This window comes from Polypterus senegalus, chromosome 13 (genome assembly GCF_016835505.1).
Source record: "Polypterus senegalus isolate Bchr_013 chromosome 13, ASM1683550v1, whole genome shotgun sequence".
In the NCBI taxonomy this organism is placed as follows: Eukaryota; Metazoa; Chordata; class Cladistia; order Polypteriformes; family Polypteridae; genus Polypterus; species Polypterus senegalus.
Window position 1 is genome coordinate 51,385,650 of NC_053166.1, and position 23,362 is coordinate 51,409,011.

The 23,362-nt window shown below is 41.3% G+C and overlaps 1 protein-coding gene across 1 annotated transcript in view; it reads right to left on the reverse strand.

The window, feature by feature from the left end:
• The window catches only part of dpysl3 (dihydropyrimidinase like 3), a 132,686-nt gene extending 123,202 nt beyond the window's left edge, over positions 1–9,484 (reverse strand). Inside the window, exon 1 of the mRNA XM_039775017.1 lies at positions 8,962–9,484. Coding sequence (XP_039630951.1) covers positions 8,962–9,306 — 345 coding nt within the window. The 5' untranslated portion in view covers positions 9,307–9,484. The remainder of the gene's footprint in view (positions 1–8,961) is intronic.
• Positions 9,485–23,362: the final 13,878 nt, after the last annotated feature.

The window sequence follows — 23,362 nt, forward strand, 5'->3', positions numbered from 1 at the left end:
GGGAACAGTGCACACGTACTCGAATACTCTTAACTTGTTAGTGGAAGGCATGCTGTACAAAAAGAAAAATGAACTGAAAAAAATGAATGTACCCATCATAAGACTGACACAAATACAACAATAGGTGGTATCTGACTGACAACATCGTCTAAAATGGCTGAAACTAGTATGAAGAAAGGACTGCCAGGACTAAAGTGTCACCAAGCTGGTGTGAATCATGGAAGTGGTCTGCCAGGGAGATGACAGACATAGAGAGAAGAGCAGAGGACATCTTCGTCCCTAAAACTCTGGTCAGACTCTTTCACCTTTGGTATATGAGTTGTGGGGGGGTGTAGTGTGGCAAGTCCAAGCCCTAAAGCTCAAAGGATAGTCTCCAGTCTTTCTCTGTCAGAAACATTGACTCGCCCTGCTTCTATTTTGTTTCCATTTGCTCTCTTGACTTAACTACTTTTTATTTATAAAAAATTTAAACTTCAATTCATCAGTTGCTTGATTGTGCCGCTTCCTTTACAGAGTCAAAAAACAGTGACAACATGTTCTAACAACAAAAGACATGATGCAGGAATGAGCCCTGGACAGGAGGCCATTAAATCATAAGGCACACAGACACACACCCCTATAATACGTCACCCAACTAGAGCAGAGGGGGCACATAGCTATCTGGGCACAGACAGAACATGGAAACTGACCACAGATAGTGACCAGGCCAAAAGTCTGACATCACTGCCGCTAGCCACTGCACCCTCATGCTGTGTGGTTGGTCACCTAGAGTGACTGTGCCCTCTGCTGGACTGACACTTCATCCAGGCTAGCGGTCTGCATAGCTGCTGGTTGACTGTGTCTATATACTGAATGGATGATTCAATGTTCAGAAGGTAACCGCATTACAGTAAAAAAGAAGATGAATGAAAACACTGTTCAGCAAACAAATAAAAAGGTAAAAGTGAACACAAATGGGAAGAAACTGTGTCAAATATTAAAATGAGTGCATGTCTACAATATGTGGATGACTAGGAGTTTCTAAAACTCTTAGAGCCTTGAATGACCAGTGCACACTGACTCACTGCCCAGGTGACAGGCACATTATGTCCGTCCATCTCCTCAACTTGTTTGGGTCCTAAACTGCTGCTAACGCAGACCGTTTCTGCTCGGCTCTCTTAATCTTCTTACATGGCAGCGAAGCTGCCGCTCACCTACAGTTTTCAAAGTCTGCTGCTTAGAGGAATTAATCAAAGCACTAATTCACAAAACTCTTTGCTCTAACAAAAAAGTCCGCTTTTTTCCATTATGTGATCTATAAAGCCAAAATGTGCGCCGAGACCCCAAACTAACATATCCATAATTGCACAGCTCTGTGCCCCTCTGCTAACCCAAAATCTGCTCTCAAAGTTCCGGACGGCTAGCTTCTGTCTCTAATTTCCTAACCATAAATCACCTCTTCTTAGACTGACCACAAGGAGGCTCTGCTGGACTAGCAGATAAGATGGACCAAGCAGCCCTGCAGACTGTTTGCCTAGTAATGTATAATTTCACATTTAAAACACGAGGACAGCCTTTAATCCATGCTGACCACACTAATGTCAAAAAACAAGTTCTCCTGGTCAAGCTGCCACTCAGTATTCACCTTGTCAATGTAATGACAGGGTCTCTCCCACTAAGTCCAAGTGAAGGGTAGAAAACTCCAGCTTATTAACCAGAAGACAGCCCAGGTTCTTCTTATCATCAGGTGTCCTCGGTGGCCTGTCTCTGTTCTACACTGCAGCTCTAAATGAATACGTCAGTGCTAACAAATACCAATGACCTCAAATGAATCCCAACACTGAGAGCTCAGATCATCAAGACAGTCCGGCAGCAAGCACATTTGTTCCTGCTGTGCATCTAGCATTTACAGATAACTGTATTTGAGTGTTAATAAATCAAAGGGGGAAACAGTCTGTCAGTCATTTTCCAACCCGCTATATCCTAACTACAGGGTCACAGGGTCTGCTGGAACCAATCCCAGCCAACAACAGGGCACAAGGCAGGAACAAATCCCGGGCTGGGTGCCAGCCCACCGCAGGACACACACACACACACACCAAGCACACACACTAGGGACAATTTAGGATCGCCAATGCACCTAACCTGCATGTCTTTGGACTGTGGAAGGAAACCCACACAGACACGGGGAGAACATGCAAACTCCACGCAGGGAGGACCCGGGAAGCGAACCTTACTGCGAGGCAGCAGCGCTACCACTGCACCGCCGTGCCGCCTGGGGGAAACAGTGGTGTTTTGAAATATCCATTTATAAAAAACAAAATATATACTCACTTGTAATAAACCTACTTGGCAAGAACTTGTGTGAGTAGGCCTTCTGTTCAAATAACCACAGACACCCCTTAAAAGAGAAATTAAATTCAATTGTAATCAAATTTCTGCTGCATCCTTTTCAGCGGAACAGCTTGCCTTTTAGTTCAACATGCATTAATGGTTAAGATTCCCTTCTCCACTCTTAACACATGCACATCTTGTTCTCCCTGATGTTCTCACCATGGACCTCTGAATCTAGCAGGAAGTGAAAAGAAGATCTCAGCCCATCTATCCCATCCACAGTGGACACACTTATCAGGAGCAGCAGGGCTCAACTAAACTTCATGGAAATGCCTGGATGCACACATACAGTACACACATAGCACACACATACATAAACGTGAGAGCATTACAGTATGTACAGTATATGACTCCGATTTAAACACATAAACTATTTACAGTCACAAAAATCTATAAAGGTGTCGGGTGAATTGGTGACTCTGGAATGGCCCGTCATGACTTGGTGAGTTTGCCCCACAATGCTGCTGGGATAAGCCACTGTAACAATGAACTGGATTAAACTAATTTGATAATTAAGGATGGATGTGTACATACAAACAGCGTATACATGAACACTCATATTCACAGATCACACAACTGACTATTGGTGCAACATGCAGTACACTGCAGCAAATATCTCTCTACTATATAATAAAACACTAAGGTCTGTGTGTCCAGCCGCTCTGATCAATCTGATTAGTCAGTTTAACTTTGATGACGCAATCGAAAGAGTAAGTGAGAGTGTGAGACCCAGTAGGAAGAGTAAAGTCGTACGAAGCACACTGAGGGCATCACCTTTAATTATGGAAAGTATAAAAATGGACAAAACTGAGGTTCTCCTCAATAGTACAAAATCAACATTATCCAAAACTGATCATTTTTCATTTGTTATTGATAATTCCTCTGTCTCCCCTTCCCCACAGGTTAAGAGTCTGGGTGTACTTTATCCTTTCAGTCCCACATCAATAACATCTCCCGGTCTGCATATTTCCACTTGTGTAACATTAATCGTATTTGTCCCTCCCTCACTCCCCACATCACTGCTATCCTTGTTTTTTTTTAGTAATTGGCAATAATGGATTCAGCGAGGTTATCAGAAATAAACTTGATGCACTAGGATTAAAAGTTAAGATGGAAGTAAAAAATTTAGGGGTAACCATTGACTGTAATCTGAATTTTAAATCGCATATTCATCAGACCACTAGGACAGCATTTTTTCACTTAAGAAACATAGCTAAAGTTAGACCTCTTATATCATTGAAAGATGCTGAGAAATTAATTCACGCTTTTGTTTTCAGTAGACTAGATTACTGTAACGCACTCCTCTCAGGACTACCCAAAAAAGACATAAATCACTTGCAACGAGTGCAGAATGCAGCTGCTAGAATCCTAACTGGGAAAAGAAAATCCGAACACATTTCTCCAGTTTTGATGTCACTACACTGGTTGCCTGTGTCATTCAGGATTGACTTTAAAATACTGCTTATGGTTTATAAATCCTTAAATAATCTCGCTCCATCTTATATATCGGAATGCCTGACGCGTTATATTCCAAATCGTAACCTTAAATCTTCAAATGAGTGTCTCCTTATAATTCCAAAAGCTAAACTTAAAAGAAGTGGTGAGGCGGCCTTCTGCTGTTATGCACCTAAAATCTGGAATAGCCTGCCAATAGGAATTCGCCAGGCAAATACAGTGGAGCACTTTAAAACACTGCTGAAAACACATTACTTTAACATGGCCTTTTTATAACTTCAATTTAACTTAATACTGATACTCTGTATGTTCAATTCTTCATAATAACTATTCATGGTGGCTCTAAAATCCGTACTGACCCCTACTCTCTCTTCTGTTTCTTTTTCCGGTTCTTTGTGGTGGCGGCCTGCGCCACTATCACCTACTCAAAGCATCATGATGCTCCAACAGTGATGGATTTAAAGCCAGAAGTCTACGTGACCATCATCATCAAGTCCTTCCATGAAAACCCTAAATACAAAGAGGACTGTTTGACTTATGTTAGGTAGATTGCCCAGAGGGGACTGGGCGGTCTCTTGGTCTGGAACCCCTACAGATTTTATTTTTTTCTCCAGCCGTCTGGAGTTTTTTTTTGTTTTTTCTGTCCACCCTGGCCATCGGACCTTACTCTTATTCTATGTTAATTAATGTTGACTTATGTTTATCTTTTATTGTGTCTTCTATTTCTCTATTCATTTTGTAAAGCACTTTGAGCTTTTTTGTATGAATATGTGCTATATAAATAAATGTTGATTGATTGATTGTTCATAGCCTGGTCACTTCTCTTCTGGATTATTGTAATTCCCTTTTCTTTGGTCTTTCTTGCAAAAATCTCTTTAAAAGCTTCAACTAGTCCAGAATTCAGCTGCCCGCATCATTACTAGAACCCCCTCTATTCACCATATCACTCCCGTCTTGCAGCAGTTTCACTGGCTTCCAGTTAAGTTCCGCATTCAATTCAAAATTCTTCTGTTAACTTTTAAGGATCTCCACAGCCTTGCCCCTCCATATCTGTCGGACCTCCTCCATGTTGCCATTCCCTCCCACACCCTTAGATCCTCTTCCTCCATCCACTTGACTGTCCCCTTTGTCCGTCTTACCACCAAGGAGAGCAGAGCATTCAGTTGCTCTGCTCCCCAGCTCTGGAACTCACTACCATCTGAGCTTAGAAATATTGAATCATTTTCACTTTTCAAATCTAAACTTAAAACTCATTTGTTTAAGACGGCTTTTTCTCTTTGACTACAATTGCTCTGTCTGATTTCAATTTTGTATTTTTGTTTTGTTTATAATCTGTGCTTTATCTATTGTTCATTGTCCTTGAGTGTTTAGAAAGGCCCCTACAAATAAATAAAATGTATTATTAAAAATGGACAGGAGGTGATAAAGGGTGACAGGGTCTGAGAAGAAGCAGGCTTCATGGCTGCGTACTTGAGAGAGTGAGTGTCGATGAAGAGACGTTAACATACACGCAAATACAAAGAAAAGGCGCTGAAGGTACACAATGAACAAGAGAGAGCTATTATTATTTAATTATTGTATTACCTGTCTGACAGGTACTGTGGCTAATTTATTTATGAAATCCAAATCCATGACCACAAGTGAACATGGGTGTGGACATGACCTTAGTATATCTATAACCAGTAATGGCGCACTCCATGATAACGTACAGTGAATACACTTGACTTGAACATTCCTAGTTTTCATGCTCTTTCTCTGTAGTTTAGCATTCGTTTGCTCAGAGGTTGATGTGCTTGCTGCTTCCTGAGCAGCTCTTCTTTTCTCCACCCTAGCAGGCCACTTCTCTTCTTTCTTCAAGTGCCCTTTTCTACGCAGTGGTGTGCTAGGGTGGCAGCATAAAGAAGAAGGACGTCTCACGCCTGGACAAACTTGTTAAGAAGGCAGGCTCTATTGTAGGAATAAAGCTGGACAGTTTAACATCCGTGGCAGAGCGACGGGCGCTAAGCAAACTCCTGTCAATCATGAAGAATCCACTGCATCCACTGAACAGTGTCATCTCCAGACAGAGGAGTAGCTTCAGTGACAGACTTTTGTCACCGTCCTGCTCCACTGACTGACTGAGCAGATCGTTCCTCTCCCACAATATGCGACTCTTCAATTCCAGTAAATGCTAACAGTATTCAAAGTTATTGTCTGCTTTTACATGCATTTTTATTGCTCTTTAATTTAATATTGTTTTTGTATCAGTATACTGCTGCTAGATATGTGAATTTCCCCTTGGGATTAATAAAGTATCTATCTATCTACCTTTTTGCTTTAAAACTGATTACGTCAGTGCTTGTGTTGCAATTACTTAGTACTTTTTCCTTAATTTTTCACTTAAGTGCCACAATCTACTCAAGAATGATTTAAGATATGAAGAGGTAGGGGAAGTGACGACAAAGGTGGTATTAATGAGAACAGCGTCTGTACGCATGCACCGCATGGCTGCCCTCTGCTAAGAGTTGATTCTACAATAAAATAAAAAAATAAATAAAAAGATGAATAACCTTGGAGGTCAATCATCACCACAAAAGCGGATATTAGACGTCACGTAGTATATGTGTACCAAACTTCAGGACAAATGGTTTGCGAGCTACAGGTGATTTAAAATCCTGGACAGACAAACGGACAGCCACAGTAGCGCATTATATAGAAAGATATGTGCTTACACATAATTTAGTCACATGTAGAGCAATGCATTAGCAGGAGTATGCTAATAGATAACCTAGAACAGGGGTGGCAAAATCCAGGCCCTGAGTGCCGCAGTGGCTGCAGGTTTTCATTCTTACCATCTTCTTAATTAGTGACAAGTTTTTGCTGTTGATTATTTCTTTTAATTAACTTGACTCAGGCCCCATAGTTGTTTCTTTTTCTTTAATTAGCAGCCAAACAATAATGAGACACAAAACAAGCCACCACATGACCAGCTCCTCCGTGCCCATTACACAATATCTGAAATTAAAGAGAGGTGATGGTCTTGTTAAGGTTGATCTCTCAGGTCACCAAAACATTTTGATGGTGCTCTTAGAAAGAACAGAAAAACAACAGTTTTCAAAATGTGTGCTGTGGCAGAATGAGAGCAGCAACAAGCCATGGAATTAAATAACGGGTTTAAATAACAGCAAGAATTGGCTTCTCATTAAGAGAGTGATTGGAGTGAAATTGGTTGGAGTTTGAAGCCCCAGTTTAGCTGGTCATCTGTTGGCTCATTTCACATCTCATTTCTGCTTGGCTGTCATTTAATGATGAAAGGAATCCATTCAGAGGGCTGAACTCTTCTAACAGGGCTATTAAAGTGATGGGGGAAAAGTTAATTAGCAGTGAAAACTGGTCACTGATTAGGAAAAGGGTTACAATGAAAACCTGTAGCCACTGCGGCACTCCAGGCCTGGAGTTCTCCACTCCTGACCTAGAATAAATGAATAACATAACGCACGTGTGTGTATCACAATAAGAAAGAAGCACAGTGCACACATTGTGCACATACGCTACATACAGTACAGGATCCACGTTCAATTGCAGAAATGCAAACCTGCATGCTGGCTACCATTACATACAGTATGACCACACAGCACAGTATAGGTGGATGCTTGTAATCCATACATAACGGTGTGTTCTCAAATTCCCAGGTAGGTACGCATCACCTATGCACTGCAGTATTCACAATGGAGATCAATACATATAATGCACATGTAATCAATTGCCCATTTATGCACACATTACCCCATTCAATACTCCTGACATTTGTGGATGTGTTGGGTCAAACATTCATTTTTGCTGTCAATTACTGCAGTTTGGTGGATATACTTGGCAGAATTACATCTTTTCAGAGTTTTGAGATATTTGTCTGCAGTTTGTTATGAAACTTGCAAATCACATGCATATTCTGTTATTTTTCAAGTAAGGAGGACAGGAGTTTTTTAGGTAAGGCAATTGTATGTCCCGCTCATGGTGCTGGAGGGTGTTGCATTTGAGCTACATTATTTGTACGAAGATGTGCTATACTGTATAAATAAATGTTGGTGGTGTTGCATGTTGATTAGCAGTTGTACAATGTTACAACAATGACCCTATAAACATTACTGATACAGCACGGTATACATAGCTGACATGCATGCATCCACACTAATCCACACCAATGCACATGCCACTGTATACTCAGCATACAATAATAAACACAATCCATACAAACATAGGCTCGCTAACCAAGTCTCCTTTTATGTATGTTACTGACACCGTACAGAATACACAGTTGGCCTGCATGCACACCCCATACGCCATAAACACATTCCTCAAAGACACACAGCAGATCAACACACATAATCCATACATCTGTTACCAGACACCCATTCATATACACTCTCCTGCCACAGTACAGTACACAAAGTAAACACGTGTAACTAAACAGAACTTCATATGCGCACAAATGCTCACGTATCTGAAAACTGTTGCTCAAACGTGCGCACGGGTGCCGAGATCCGTCACACACGTAAACAGCACGCAGACTGCAGATTAATGACCCTTTGGGCTTTACTTGTACGGGCTTTTGAAATCTAGAAAATTGGTGAATTGAGGTGTAATCTGCAGCAGAGTACAGTTCGAGTATACACAAATGACAGTTTGACCCACGAGGTTCGCTGCGCGTTTTAAGAAAGGGTGTGAGCGAAGCAGCACCGCCTAGGTGGCCGAGGCATGATGTGCTACTGGGACGCTGGGTGTGGCGTTCAGGCACTTGCGTGCATGGGATGCTTTTTACCAGAGCCAAGAACGACTAAAGCTTTAGGATTTGTCGACTGGGCTCCACTAGTTCCTTTCCAATTTTTTTTTTTTTTTTTTTAGTTTTTAAAGTCTGCAAACTATTTGCACTTCCCAGCAGTGCTGTCCACGCATTGACACAGAGGAACATTTGCCGGAGCCCCGATGTGAATGCCGGGTTAAAGACGCACCGCTAGTGACCCCCTTCTAAGTCTGGGGCTGTACGATTAGCCTCTGCCCTCAATTTGGTTGACCCCCGTCACACTGCCATGGACTCTAACCGCTCACAGTACATCCACCTCCCCGCTAGCCACCGGGTGAGCGCCGCGCTCCTACCTCTGCTCCCGGCGGGCTTTGCAGCGTCTCTTCACCCTCGCCCTCGCCTCGCCCGCTTTCCACGCTCACGCTGTCCTGGTCACCTCCGCCGCCACCGCTGCTGCTGCTGGTGCTGCTCTGCGTTTCCTGAGGTACATTTTGGTTTTTCACATTTCTGGAGCTCCTAGAACTTCTCTGGCCCACGCTCAGAGCATCGAAATTAATGGTTTTGCTTTCGTAGGCGCCCTCCACACTGCAGAACATACCGCCGTATTTCTGCCTTGGGACTTGGTCCGTAGTCCCTGGTCTGGCCAGGTAGACCGGCAGATCGTCCTCTTTGTTCCAGGCTCTCCTTCCTTCAGCCATGATATTCGGGGTGAGAGAAGTCTAGAAAATTATCTAGAAAAGCGCCGCTCAGGTTTCCAGGAGAGGGAGAGCCGTCTGGATATTTGGACCAGAGGTGGCAGCACTGATCCCAGCCAGTCCCCTGACAGGGAAGTGATAGCTGCTCCACAGTAGACCGCCGGCTCGAATTCCCGTCCGGCGCAGCGAGCTCGTCTCCCTTCTGCTGGCGGTCTCGTGCGCTCCTCCACCCACAGCTTCGCCACCTGCGCGGCTGCCCTCTTTGCTGTTTTGCCAAAAAAACACTACTCAGACGCAGTGAATCAATGTGGCCGATCTCACCTAAACGGAGTTTGTTCTTAAGGGGCATCGGTTATTCTTCCAATTTGTCATTTCATATCGTTCATTGAATGTGTGAATTATGTTGTTTCAAATAGTTTCTTGCAAAAGGAAACATATTATGTGGAATTCGGGTTAAGAAACAATATAAATTGCCCTAAACTAGCTTAATCTAGGTTTAGAGTCAGCACCATTCGTAGTATAGCGGAACAAGCGGGGTTCAAATCAAGTCAAGAACGGATGGCGGTCCAAGGTTCATCGCTGGCACCAATTAATAATCCAACACGCTGGTGTTGGTCATTGATGTTTGGGAGGAAGAGTCGAGAACTCAGGGAAGCTCCGCACAGTTGCTGACTGGAATTCGATTACGGGCGGCAGCCTCATATTTTCGGGCGAATTTGCTGGAATTCCGTCATGTTCATCTTGTTCTGTAGTCTCCGTGTTCTGCCCGTGTGTAAATAGTTCTTCATTATATTGTCAGTTTTTACTTTCTCATCTCCGAAATGATTGTGGTAGGCTATTTGGGGGCTCTCAGTTGGTCCGGGCGTGTGTAACTTTTGTATATGACTGAATGTGCACTGCGATAGACGACGACTTGTTCAAAGGTTGCTTCTTGTCTTGCGTTTGAGGGTCTTGTGAGCCTCAGTTCTCAGCAAAGTGTATCTTTCACTCAGAGAGATGTAGCACTTTACTTAAAGCCTTCCTCCTCCGTTCCCCCAGGCAGATATAAACGAACCAGTAACACCCCCAACCCCCTGCTCCGCCCACCATATAGTATCTCGGGTTCGCTACCCCAATCAGGTACAGTTGGAAATATAAATAATAAAGAATTGTATCAAAATAAAAGTAGGAAAAAATAAGTAAGCAGTAACTTAACTAGTGGAAGCACCTGCTGTTGGCTATAACCAAAATAATAACTTCAATGACATCCAAAACTGGGGTGTCAGACTCTTGTTAGTCAAAGCTAAACATCCTTCACCAATTAACACCGTCACTCAAGTACCACCAGGGATTCCTTTTACTCAAACGAACTACAAATGCAAATAACGGGCCGTAATGCTGAACGCTGCGCTGCAGTTACATTCTCTGTACAGTCTGTATGGCCGTCTTGTGACTGCTGGGCTTTTCTCCTGGTATTCTGGTTTCCACACACATCGCATATATATGAAAGTTTGGTTAACTTGCCAGTTTGTAACTTTAACGTGGCCCTTAAGTGGACAGACTGGCGAGAGATCTTTGCTGCCAGGAGAAGCGCCGTAACCCTGCGATCTTGGACTATATTGGACAGAGTGGGTAGAAAGTGGGGGTGTTAAAACTAAAATTATAAATAACATATAACATTATCATATACGAGTATTCGTTCATTAATTCATCTTCCAATACACGATATGTTCGTACACTCTTACAAATAAAGGTTCCAAAGTGATGCCATGGTGGAGTTTTGTTCCCAAGGATCCGTCCACGTGAAGGTTCCAAAAGTAACCTTTATGTATTTAGATTTGGATGTAACAGATTTCACAAATTACCGAGAATCGAAGATAACACACTGAAAAAAAAACAGCGGCTTCAATATTTTTAAAGGACAGATTTTCTTGATCTGTTGTATCCTGCTATTCTGCTAGACATAGAAGATTTCTGTTCTATACATGCGTTAGTCACATTTTCAAAGACCAAAAAGCCAACTTTATATGCAAAGAACCCTTCCCAGAATTAAATGTTTCTTTGTCAAGCAGTGTCTCAATGAGGAATCCCTCAGCCTAGCAAATGCCATTAAAGAACCCGTATTTTTAAGAATGCAGGCGAAGTTAAACCAAGCCGCATTTCTGAACGGGACGACTTGTCAACTATAAAATGATCATTTTGTTTCCAGTCGTTATATATTATCGTTTTCTTTATCATACAATATATATGTTGAACGTCATAAAAACACAAATGTCCAGTTAAACGATCAGTACGCCATATTATAATGTAATGTCTTCGACCTCTTACGTCAACCAGGTTATTAATCAATCCAGCTGACCAGAAAGCTTAATGCAGGTCCCAGATTGCATTCCATGGCCATTATATTTCCAAATAAGTGTAAAATAACTTCAAAGGTACATAAATAGAGCGCGAATACATACGAGCTCTAAAATGTGATTTAAAAAATAGTGTAATAAAGTTAAGTTTATTGTTGGCCTACTCTAGGATTCGCAGAAATTAATTCCAGTTTTTCAGAAACATTAAGAAACTCAGAATTGTACAAAGAACAAAACGATTTAATTCAAACATAAACTGTTCCAAAAATGTATACACACTTTGAATGATTATAAATACAATGTTTATTAATACAACGGTTTATTTGAATTTGCTGCAAGAATCCGTCATGCCACGCATTCGAGAGGAGTTCTTTAATGAGGACCAGCAGGCTCGACCATCATCATGATGTGTGAGACTATCTTGAGAAAAATCTGCCAAACAAATGGATTGGACGAAGTATCACATTCAGGAGTTAAGAACCTCATCTACATCCTAAATCAACTGAAACCGCTATGGACTATTTCATTTGTTTTTGCATATTTTCATTAACTTTAATAACATCAAATTGTTTCTACTCATGGGCGGCACAGTGGCGCAGTGGTAGCGCTGCTGACTCGCAGTAAGGTTCGCTTCCGGGGTCCTCCCTGCGTGTTTGCATGTTCTCCCCGTGTTTGCGTGGGTTTCCTCCGGGTGCTCCGGTTTCCTCCCACAGTCCAAAGACATGCAGGTTTGGTGCATTGGCGATCCTAAATTGTCCCTAGTGTGTGCTTGGTGTGTGGGTGTGTGCCCTGCGGTGGGATTCGAGTAATCTGTGGAAAGCACCTTGAGTTGCATGTAAATAAATGATAAAGTTCTATATAAATAAAGTTATTATTATCATTATTATTCACCAGACCCCATGGAAACGGACATTTTTTTTTAAAGGGGCAATGTCAAAGATATGATTTGTCTCACAAAATCGCAACAATCGATAAAGTGAAAACAGTCAAGGAGAGAGAATGTGCGAAACACCAAATGAAATGATTTGTTACGTTTGCAAATCCACCGATCAGCATTATTAACAGAGCCTGGACCAGAGCAACCAAGTAGTTCGAACACTTGTGATAACTAAGTCAACATTTGTCTTCTTTAATTGGAATTATACAATTTAGATGTATCTTACTAAACCTTTTATTTATAATCATTCAAAATGTATACAAATTTTGGGACACCCGGGTATATTAACAAATGTTGTCGTTCTTCGGCTACCCGTGATAATGTATATTTAAACATAATGATTCGGAAAATAAACTAAAACGTTAGTTATTCCATAATAATGAATGGAACGTAAATTAATAATAATAATAATAATAATAATAATAATAATAATAATCCATCCATTATCCAACCCGCTATAGCCTAACTACAGGGTCACAGGGGTCTGCTGGAGCCAATCACAGCCAAAACGGCGCAAGGCAGGAAACAAACCCACAGCACAATAATATTAATAATAATACAATACAGCTTAAATGAAAATGGTAGTGTGATTATCGTTCATATGGCCTCCCCATTCTGTCGCTTTTCCGAAAGCTAAACACAATTGTTGGATAAAACCGACTCATTCAAGTTCCTCCTGGTTTCTGTTTCTTATTAAAATTCTCCTTGCTAAGCGTCATCATGTGGTCGGTATGATCTCGTCATGTCGTCCTTGGCATGGGGATGTGGACGTGGTGCATAATTAAATTATTCGATACAGTTAATGACGGACGGAATAAACTGCTATATTCGCTGCTACGTCGTTGGCTCGGCTCACACACTGACGGGTGCACTTTAAAGATTCAAGTAGGGGTGAATCAACTTAAAAATAAAAAGTCACTTCTGTTTGATGATGTGCTGCTGTCTCGCGCCGTCACTTAATGGCGGTCCTTGGAGCTGTCCGTTCAGCACTGAGCCACCTGTTTCAGGTGTAATTGGGCGTTGGTTTTCGTTTTTTCTTTCCTTCTTAGATCAATCGAATAGAGCCGGCATCTGGCGTTTTTCTTATTCTAACTCCACCTGAACGAACAGGGTAAAAAAAAAAAACAGGTGGATGGAATAATAGTGCAGTCTGAGATGCAGGGTTAATTATCTGAAATACAGAAAATGCAAAGAATGCTTCGGTGGATCTTTAAAGAAAAAAGTTCAAAGACAAATTGCTCTACTTATCAATAGCACCTGATGACTCCGACTCTTTCGATTCACTAACACAATGTCTTACTGGTATTTCTGAATGGATGAATAGTAATTTTCTCAAACTAAATAAAGAGAAAACTGAAATGTTAGTAATTGGCAATAATGGATTCAATGAGGTTATCAGAAATAAACTTGGTGCATTAGGATTAGAAGTTAAAACGGAAGTAAAAAACTTAGGGGTAACTGTTGACTGTAATCTGAATTTTAAATCGCATATTCATCAGACCACTAGGACAGCATTTTTTCACTTAAGAAACAGCAAAAGTTAGACCTCTTATATCATTTAAAGATGCTGAGAAATTAATTCACGCTTTTGTTTTCAGTCGACTAGATTACTGTAACGCACTCCTCTCAGGACTACCCAAAAAAGACATAAATCACTTGCAACAAGTACAGAATGCAGCTGCTAGAATCCTAACTGGGAAAAGAAAATCCGAACACATTTCTCCAGTTTTGATGTCACTACACTGGTTGCCTGTGTCATTCAGGATTGACTTTAAAATACTGCTTATGGTTTATAAAGCCTTAAATAATCTCGCTCCATCTTATATATCGGAATGCCTGACACGTTATATTCCAGATCGTAACCTTAGATCTTCAAATGAGTGTCTCCTTATAATTCCAAAAACTAAACTTAAAAGAAGTGGTGAGGCGGCCTTCTGCTGTTATGCACCTAAAATCTGGAATAGCCTGCCAATAGGAATTCGCCAGGCAAATACAGTGGAGCACTTTAAAACACTGCTGAAAACACATTACTTTAACATGGCTTTCTCCTAACTTCAATTTAACTTAATTTAACTTAATCCTGATACTCTGTATGTTCAATTCATCATAATAACTATTCATAGTGGCTCCAAAATCCGTACTGACCCCTACTCTCTCTTCTGTTTCTTTTTCCGGTTTCTTTGTGGTGGCAAACCTGCGCCATCACCACCTACTCAAAGCATCATGATGCACCAACATTGATGGACTGAAAGCCAGAAGTCTACGTGACCATCATCATCAGGTCCTTCCATGAAAACTCTTAAATACAAAGAGGACTGTTTGATTTATGTTAGGTAGATTGCCCAGAGGGGACTGGGCGGTCTCTTGGTCTGGAATCCCTACAGATTTTATTTTTTCTCCAGCCGTCTGGAGTTTTTTTTGTTTTTTCTGTCCGCCCTTGCCATCGGACCTTACTTATTCTGTTAATTAATGTTGACTTATTTTTATTTTTTATTGTCTTCTATTTTTCTATTCTTCATTTTGTAAAGCACTTTGAGCTACATTTTTTTTTGTATGAAAATGTGCTATATAAATAAATGTTGATTGATTGATATAAAAATCACAAAATTCCTAATTTCAAAGCTCACGTGCTATAGACCGACGCCCCATCCAGGTTTGGTTTCTGTTTCTGTGTCCTCTTCAAACGCTGGACACGCGATGCACTTTTATGTCTCTTTTCAAATACGGTACAATAACCCTAATAATCAAATGCCATTTACAAATGTTAAATATGCAATACTTCAATAATGGGAGGAGTTGCCACAAAGTATTCTATATAATGATCCGTCATCAATGTGAATTATAATGTCCAATAAAGCAAGTCATGTCGTTGTTCTCCATAAAGAATAATTCTTTATGCAGTAGTCATTATACATTATTTATCTGTTTACTGGCAAAGCTATTTTAGCTGTTTTTCAACATGAGACGCATTGTACAATGCAAATAATGTATATTATTGAAGCAAATAAATAAATAAATATATGTACTTAGTGTTGGGTAGACATTTGGGCTACTAATCATTGGCCTCAACCTTATTTTTAATGGAAAATATAGATCAAATAATAAACCGAAAAAAAAATGAACATGTCTGTCTATAAATATATTTTCTTTAACTCTTTTTTCAGAACAAGCTGGTAGGGTGGCAGCAGGATGAGGTGTCATATGCCAATGTAAAGAATGTGGATGGACTGGCATCCCATCCATGGTGTTTAATGCCCCTTTACCCAGTGTCAGGGATGCCAGGGGCCATGACCCGGCCGGGACGTCATGAGGGACCGGATGTGGGTCTGTGCCCACCCTGGATCACGTGGGGGTTGCCTTCCGGGTTGCTTTGGGGGCCACGGGTACAGGGCATGGAAGCTTCACCCTGTAGGGGCCCGTGGTCACCACCAGGAGGCACCCCAATTCCTTGGGGACCTGTTACCCCAGCACTTCCGCCACACCAGGAAGTGCTGGGGGGAAGATTTATGACGGCGCCAGGAGAGCAGCCGGGAGGACAGCCAGCACTTCCGTCATGCTGGGGCGTGGCCAGAGGAGGAATGCCGGGAACACCTGGTGCTCATCCGGGAACCATATAAAAGGGGCCGTCTCCATTCATTCGAGGCTAGAGTCGGGAGGTGGAAGGACGAAGCTCAGGAGAGATGTGGTGGTGGCCCGAAGAAAAGGCATTGTGAGGCCAGGACTGAGTGTTTTGGGGTTTGTGCACAACTGGATCTTAGTGACCATTATTTGGGTCTGTGTGACCATTGAACTTACTGTTGTAAATATATTGTAAATAAACGTGTTTGTGGGTGACATGAACGTGTCTGCCTGTCTGTGTCCGGGTCAACTACCACACCAGCCAGGAGTCCTTTCTAGGGGACAGTTTAAGTTGATGGGTGGGCGTCTTGGTCAAGACAGGTGGCGTTTCTGTTCCCAGTTGCAAGGCTGCCTACTGGGGCCAGGTGTTTCCCCAGTACACAGCATCTCTCTGGTGGTTGTACTCCTGCAGTGCAGCATGGGAGCTGTAGTCCTGCTGGGCAGCCCTGCTGGAGTGCTTGGACGCCACCAGGGGGAGCTGCCTGGAGGTGGCATATCTGTCCTAGTGAAGTGCCCGCTGGCCCTGGATTGCTTCCTGGTGGCACTGTTGTTGCACCGGAAGCACATCCTGGTCTGCATTGAAAAGGAACTGCTGAACTTCACCAGGTAAGTCAGAGATGAGAACAAAGTAGGGATGCTCTCATGTAGGGAGGTGTGGAGGAAGGAAAAAAAAAAAAAAGGTAAGAATTGTATTGTGGAAGAAGAAGACACTTGAGTAAGGTTTTTGGTTAAATAAAATTATGTATTTGAATCTGGGTCTTGTGTGGGTGAAGTTGTGTCTGGGGATTGGGGCTGTTTTACACTCCCTACAGGTCACAGCATGAACCAACTCCAAATGGAGTGCCATAATATACAATATGTCAATCATTCACACAGAATTTTGCATTATTCTCTAATTAATGTGACACATTGGAATCATGTGTAACACACATTTCACATTTGTTTTAGTTGCATTTCATTAAATCTTATATGCCAAATATTTAAACTGGTTTAAATTTAAATATATCACAAAATGAATTTGGTTGGTTTACAGATCAATAGTTCTAGTGGCACAGTTTTCCTGTGTTCTAACCATCCACATAATACTTAAACAAAAAATGCATATTAATTATTGAACAATGCACGCATACTCTGCTCTGTTTTATTTTTAGAGTTCTCCATGGTTGGGGATTTATTGGTTACCTTACAAAGAAGTGATAAGAAAGCCAAAGCGCACACATCAGACTGATACCTGAAGGTAGAGGGTGACGCCCTCTTCTGCTGGAGTCTTTGGCTCAGCCCGAGAGTGGGTGTCTTGATTAAAGTCATATTAATTGCAGGCACACTGATTAACAAGACCCAGACCCCTGTAAACAGCACCATGTGATCAAGACAGATTGCTGTAAAGCCCGACAGGATGCTGACATCTACAGTATATTTTCATCTGGCACATGCTGCGTCTCAAGATTGTGTCAGACCTGACATCAGCATAACACTAATGCCTGTGGTAGAGTATATATCAAAGCATCGGTGACAGGACAGGCGCAGCGCAGCACAGCATTTTGATCCACTGCGTGCAGCCGGTGATGTATATAAAGTGATTCTTGTATTCTGCTGCACCAGACCTCAGATAACCTGGGATAGGCACCAAGCTTTATGCTCCTACGTTTATTACATTTTTGGTATCGGCAGTTTTCAAAGCACATCCACATAAAATAAATGAGCCGATTTAAATCCAATCTATTAAGACACTGCAATCAGTTCTGCTATTATCCAAAATAGTGTTCATAATTGCTACAGATATAATTTGGGTCTTGAATACACAGTGTGTTTACAAGGAAAGATCTAGCTTTCCAAGTATAAAATATTGTTACATGGCTCCAGCACAATTAGTTTGGCCTCAAAAGATAAAAGATGAACAAGGGATAGTTTTTACAAAAATGCATATTGTAAGCAAAATACTCTATATTTGACATTGATGCAGGTTATCATGTCCAGAATATCTAAGATAGTTAAATGACTTCAAGAGGCTAGGAGGTTCACATAACAGAAATACAGTAGATGAAAATAATGTATGGGCCATGTGAACACCATCACCCAGAATACTGATGAACTGAATAGAAAAGTTGCACTGTGTAACTATTTTAACCTTGGAATTCCATTTTGTTGATGGACTGGGGTGATTGTTCTTAATTAAGGTACTACTGGTTGAACAGCAGGATTCCAAGTCCTGGTCCTGCAGAGGCCCAGTTTCTCTGATGATCTCCTGATGACTTGGCCCTACCCTTCATTTCAAATACAACAACAACATGTTTGCCAGTTTAGGCCAATGACTGAAACTGCATGAATTCAACAGATGGAAAAAAATCTCTCAGTGCACTCCGCTCTTTCTGTCTGATTTTGCCGTTGTACTGAAATGCACATAAGCAGTGTAGCCTGGTTTATGTGAATAACTGAGTTATTAAGGCACATGTAACACACATTGACAGTTGATGGTTCCTGCCTTGTACTCAGCAGTGACATGTGGCGAGATTATGGTTGGTGAGGCACTGACTCCTTCAGAGTCAGATTTACAAATATATGAACCCAAAAGAGTAGCTTAATCACTGCTCAAATGGCAGTATGCACATTGACTACTGGTTATGTTTCATATCTCGTCAGCATTCTTTACACACACATAGGTAAGGTGCATGTTTGGATAAGAAAGAACATTACATTTCTAGCAGCGAGAGAGAGCGCATTTGCTCTGCACCCTCCATGTTGTCTAAATTTGCAGTTGCAATTCCACAATTCATACGCATTCAACACAAATGAAAGCATAGAGTGGTGTACAAAAAAGCAGATTTCAATTTTGACCTTAACTGAAATATATAGTTGTTTTTAAAAGCTTTTAATTCTGATGCTTTCATCAATTTTAATACAGTCTGTTCAACAAAAGGATAACAAGAAAAACCAAAGAACTTTTTTTTTACAGTCAAAATTTAGTTTTCAAATATTGGATTTTTTTTTTCTTATTCTGATCCCATTTTCTTTATAAAATTGAAAACCGTTTATGGTCTTACCTTTATTTGTAAATGAAGTCCATGCACTAATCTTTCTCAATGAAAATCTCTGTCACTTTCTTGTAAAAGTCTTCCTTATTTTCCTTTAGTTGTAAAAGTCTTAATCTTCTATTTTGGCAATCGGTTGGAACAAAAAATAAAAATAAACGGCCCACTGCAGTGCACTTGACTTTCTGATATCGCTAAGTTATTGGCGCCCAGAGCGTCTGCGTAGAACACGAGTGTCAAACTCCATGGCCTGGAGGGCCGCAGTAGCTGCAGGTCTTCATTCTCACCCTTTTCCTAATCAGTGACCTGTTTTCACTGCTAATTAGCTACTTTTCCATTCATTTTAATAGCCCTGTTTTTAAGGATTAAGTCTGCTGAGTTGATTCTTTTCTTAATTAAATGACAGCCAAACAGAAGTGAGACATGAAACGAGCCAACAGATAGATGATCAGCTAAATTGGGGCTTCAAACTCCAACCAGTTTCTTAATGAGAAGCTGATTCTTGCTGTTAATTGAACCCGTTATTCAATTCCATACTTTGAATTGATTCTTTTCTTCATTCAATGACAGCCAAACACAAATGAAATGTGAAACAAGCCAACAGATGAGCAGCTAAACTGGGATTTCAAACTCCAACCAATTTGAGTCCAACCAGTCTCTTACTGAGAAGCTGATTCTTGCAGTTAATTAAACTTGTTATTTAATTCCATGGCTTGTTGCTGCTCTCATTCTGCCACAGCACACATTTCCAAAACTTCCCTAACTTTCCTAAGAACAGAGTCAAGATGTTTTGGTGACCTGAGCAGATCAACCATACTGAGACCTTCACCTTTCTTTATTTTCAGATATTGTGTGACGGGCACAGGTGAGCTGGTCATGTGGCATTTCGTTTTGTGTCTCATTATTGTTTGGCTGCTCATTAAGGAAAAAGAGACAACTAAGGGGCCTGAGTCAAGTTAATGAAAACAAAAGCAAAAGAAGTTCATTAGCAATACAAACTGGTACCAAATGAAGAAGATGGTTAGAATGAAAACCTGCAGCCATTGCAGCCCTCCAGGACCGGAGTTCAACACCCATGGCGTAGAAGAACAGCAGCAACAAGTACCTGTTGAGCTCACATGTGCCCCCTTCAGGGCGGCATGGTACTGTCTGCCTCACCTTGTGCCTTTTCACTGCAGTTTTATGTCCGATCAGCAAGACTAGATATGTCACACCCATTCATCAAAGATATTAGCCAGACTGTGGAAAGTCAGGGTGTACAGTATAATAAATGTGTCTTAATAAACCTTATATTGGTGACATACAGAGAGACAGCAACAGGCACGCGCCAATTACATGCATCAACCCAGTGAATGAGGGAGAGCGCAGTGCAAGGTGAGGTGAGTCTGTCGGTGCCACATCTTGAGTTTCTCCCCTGTATTTGAACAGGAAATGCGCCAATTTTATCGATTTTGACTATAAAAATGGTCAAAATTAGTGGAATCATACAGAAAACAAATTTATAGTACAGACCAGTGGACACATTTATTTTATGTTATCATTATTACAATGATTATATATGATGCCAGGTGAGATTCATCTGCCTCCCCTGACCACACGTCCCCGGTACTCAGTGCTATTTAAAAAGGTTCTATTGTTGGATGAATGATAAAGGCATCGAAAAGCACGACCACAGAAATTAATATCAGAGCCACAGACATGACCGCTTTTGCATTAAATCAAGTCTAAAGAAGTGATTGGTCAATAATATTCCTCATCTGGAGCTGAACTCGTTTTATAAACTGCGGTGAGGTAAAGTTTTGCTACCGTGATCATCAGAAGATCAGTGAACACAAGCTATAAATGGCTAACCAGTGTATCCTGCATAGTGTGACAATGTGGTGAGCATCAGAACATATGAAATTTGACAAACAAGGGGAGACTATTAAATCCATTAAGCTTGTTTGTTTAGCTAATAGCAAAGCTGTCCCAATATCTCATCCAGACATTTCTTAAAGCTTGTCAATGTTCCTGCTTCAAGTCTCAGTAGTTTGTTTTAGATTCCCAAAACTCTTTGCATAAAGAAGTGCTTCCTGGCTTAAGTCTTGAATGTACTTCCCCTTAATTTCCCCTGATGTCCTTGAGTATGTGATTCACCCTTAAGCTGAAATAATTTGGCAGGATCTACTGTATCCTTGCCTTTGAGACTTCTGAAGACCTGGATTATGTCCTCACACAGTATCTTAAATTTGAGACTAAGCAGGCTTAATTCTCCGAGTTTGTCAAGTAGGCCATTTCGTTACGTCCTCTCATACACTTGGTTGCTCTCCTCTGCACAGCTTCAAGTGCTGCCATGTCTTTCTTGTACTGTGGTGATCAGAACTGCACATAATATTCTGGATGAAGTCTCACTAGTCGATTATATAAATTGAGCATAATGTCCCTTGACTTATAGTGAACAGTTTTTATGATAAAACCTAATATTTTATTTTCCTTTTTATTTGCTCCTGCACATTGCTTAGTCGATGAAAATGTTGTGTCAACATAAACCCCTAAATCCTTTTCAAAGGTTGCTTCCAGAAGGACAATGTCTTCCATTTTGAATTTTTAGCTGACATTCCTTTAGCCCAAGTATAGAGCACTTTTCTTCATTAAATTGCATTTTCCAGGTGTTCATCCAGTTCTGAAGCTTGTCCAGGTTTTTTTTTTTATTGTTTTCGCTGCCTCCTCAGTATCTAACTATACCAGAATCAATGTCATTAATATAAATCAGGAAAAGTAGCGCTCCAAGGACAGACCCCTGAGGGACTTCACTGATGACCTCACTCCATTATTCTCCTCTTATCTTTACTAAGGCCCAGTCATACCAGATGTTGGATGAGAAGACAGAAATGAAATTGAGGATTGAGTAATCTAATGGTCAATAAGTAAATAAAGAGAAAGGCAGATGAAGTTGGGCTGGCGTCTGAGCAGATAATACAAGCATACAAATGGCTGGGTGTGCAACCTCCATTTAGATGGCAGTTAGTTTAACATTGTGGCTTAAGAACCAGTTGAGCAAAATTAAACTGGTCAAGCATCGATGACTGTGGGTATGTGAGGGAGTGCAAATTGCAGGAACTCGCATGCTACCCGTGAAGATAAGATACCAGTTCAGACACTCCTCCTGTGAGTGTGTTCAAGTCCAGTCACTGGCCGGTGCTCTCATTGTACTGACACAGAAACAGAGAGCCAGTTCGTTTTGCATTTATACGCAAATGTAAATGTGCAAAAGCCGTGTGTTTGTTTGTTCCTTACTCCCTCAGTGTGAAACTTGAGATGACTGGGTCGTTAAATGTTAATAATGTGAGATCAACATGGCACAACATCAATGCTTCCCTCATTGACTGCAGTAAGACAATTAAAAGGTAATTTCTCTGATGGAAAGCATGCATCTTTTTATGTCGTCTAATGCTCTCGAAGCAGCCTGTACTCCTAGGAGATGATCACAGACGGCTGGTGCAGCCTGAATTTATGTGGGCAGCCCTGCTGACTTTCTGTTTTTCATTTTGGTGAGACTTGCATACTTAAATATAAGTTCATGTTGCTGACTTCTTGATGTAAATACCTTGGCCCACAGAAGCTGTAAAAGACAACAAGTCATTTACAGATTTTTACATAAACTGACGGGTGGCGCAGTAATGACTGGTTAGCACTGCTGCTTCGCAGATCCACTAATCTGCTGTTTAATTCTCCTGCCTGGTCACAGTGCCATGTTCTCCCTGTAAGTTTTCTTCTCCTGCCCCCAGGATGGCCCTGTGTGGTGAGTGTTTGAGCGACCCCATGATGAACGGCTATCCTGTGCCCAGGGCTGTTCCCTGCCTTGCATCCAAGCCTGCCAGAATAGATGCTTTTGCTCCAAAACCCTGACCTGGTTCAACCGGACACAACAATGTTATGTTCACACAAACTGCAGACAAATCTTTTCCTCTCCTCTTTGTTCTTTTGTGGCAGGGTGCGGCACAGGCTCCCTTTTTTCTCCGTCTCTGTGTTAGCTTTAAAATAATTTGAGTGCTTTCCATCATACTTTAAAGCCCAAGGAAACTGAGTTTGCTTGCCAAAGAAAGAAGTATTGCCCTGACCCATTCGCATTTTTTATTTATTTATTTTTTTTTTGTGGT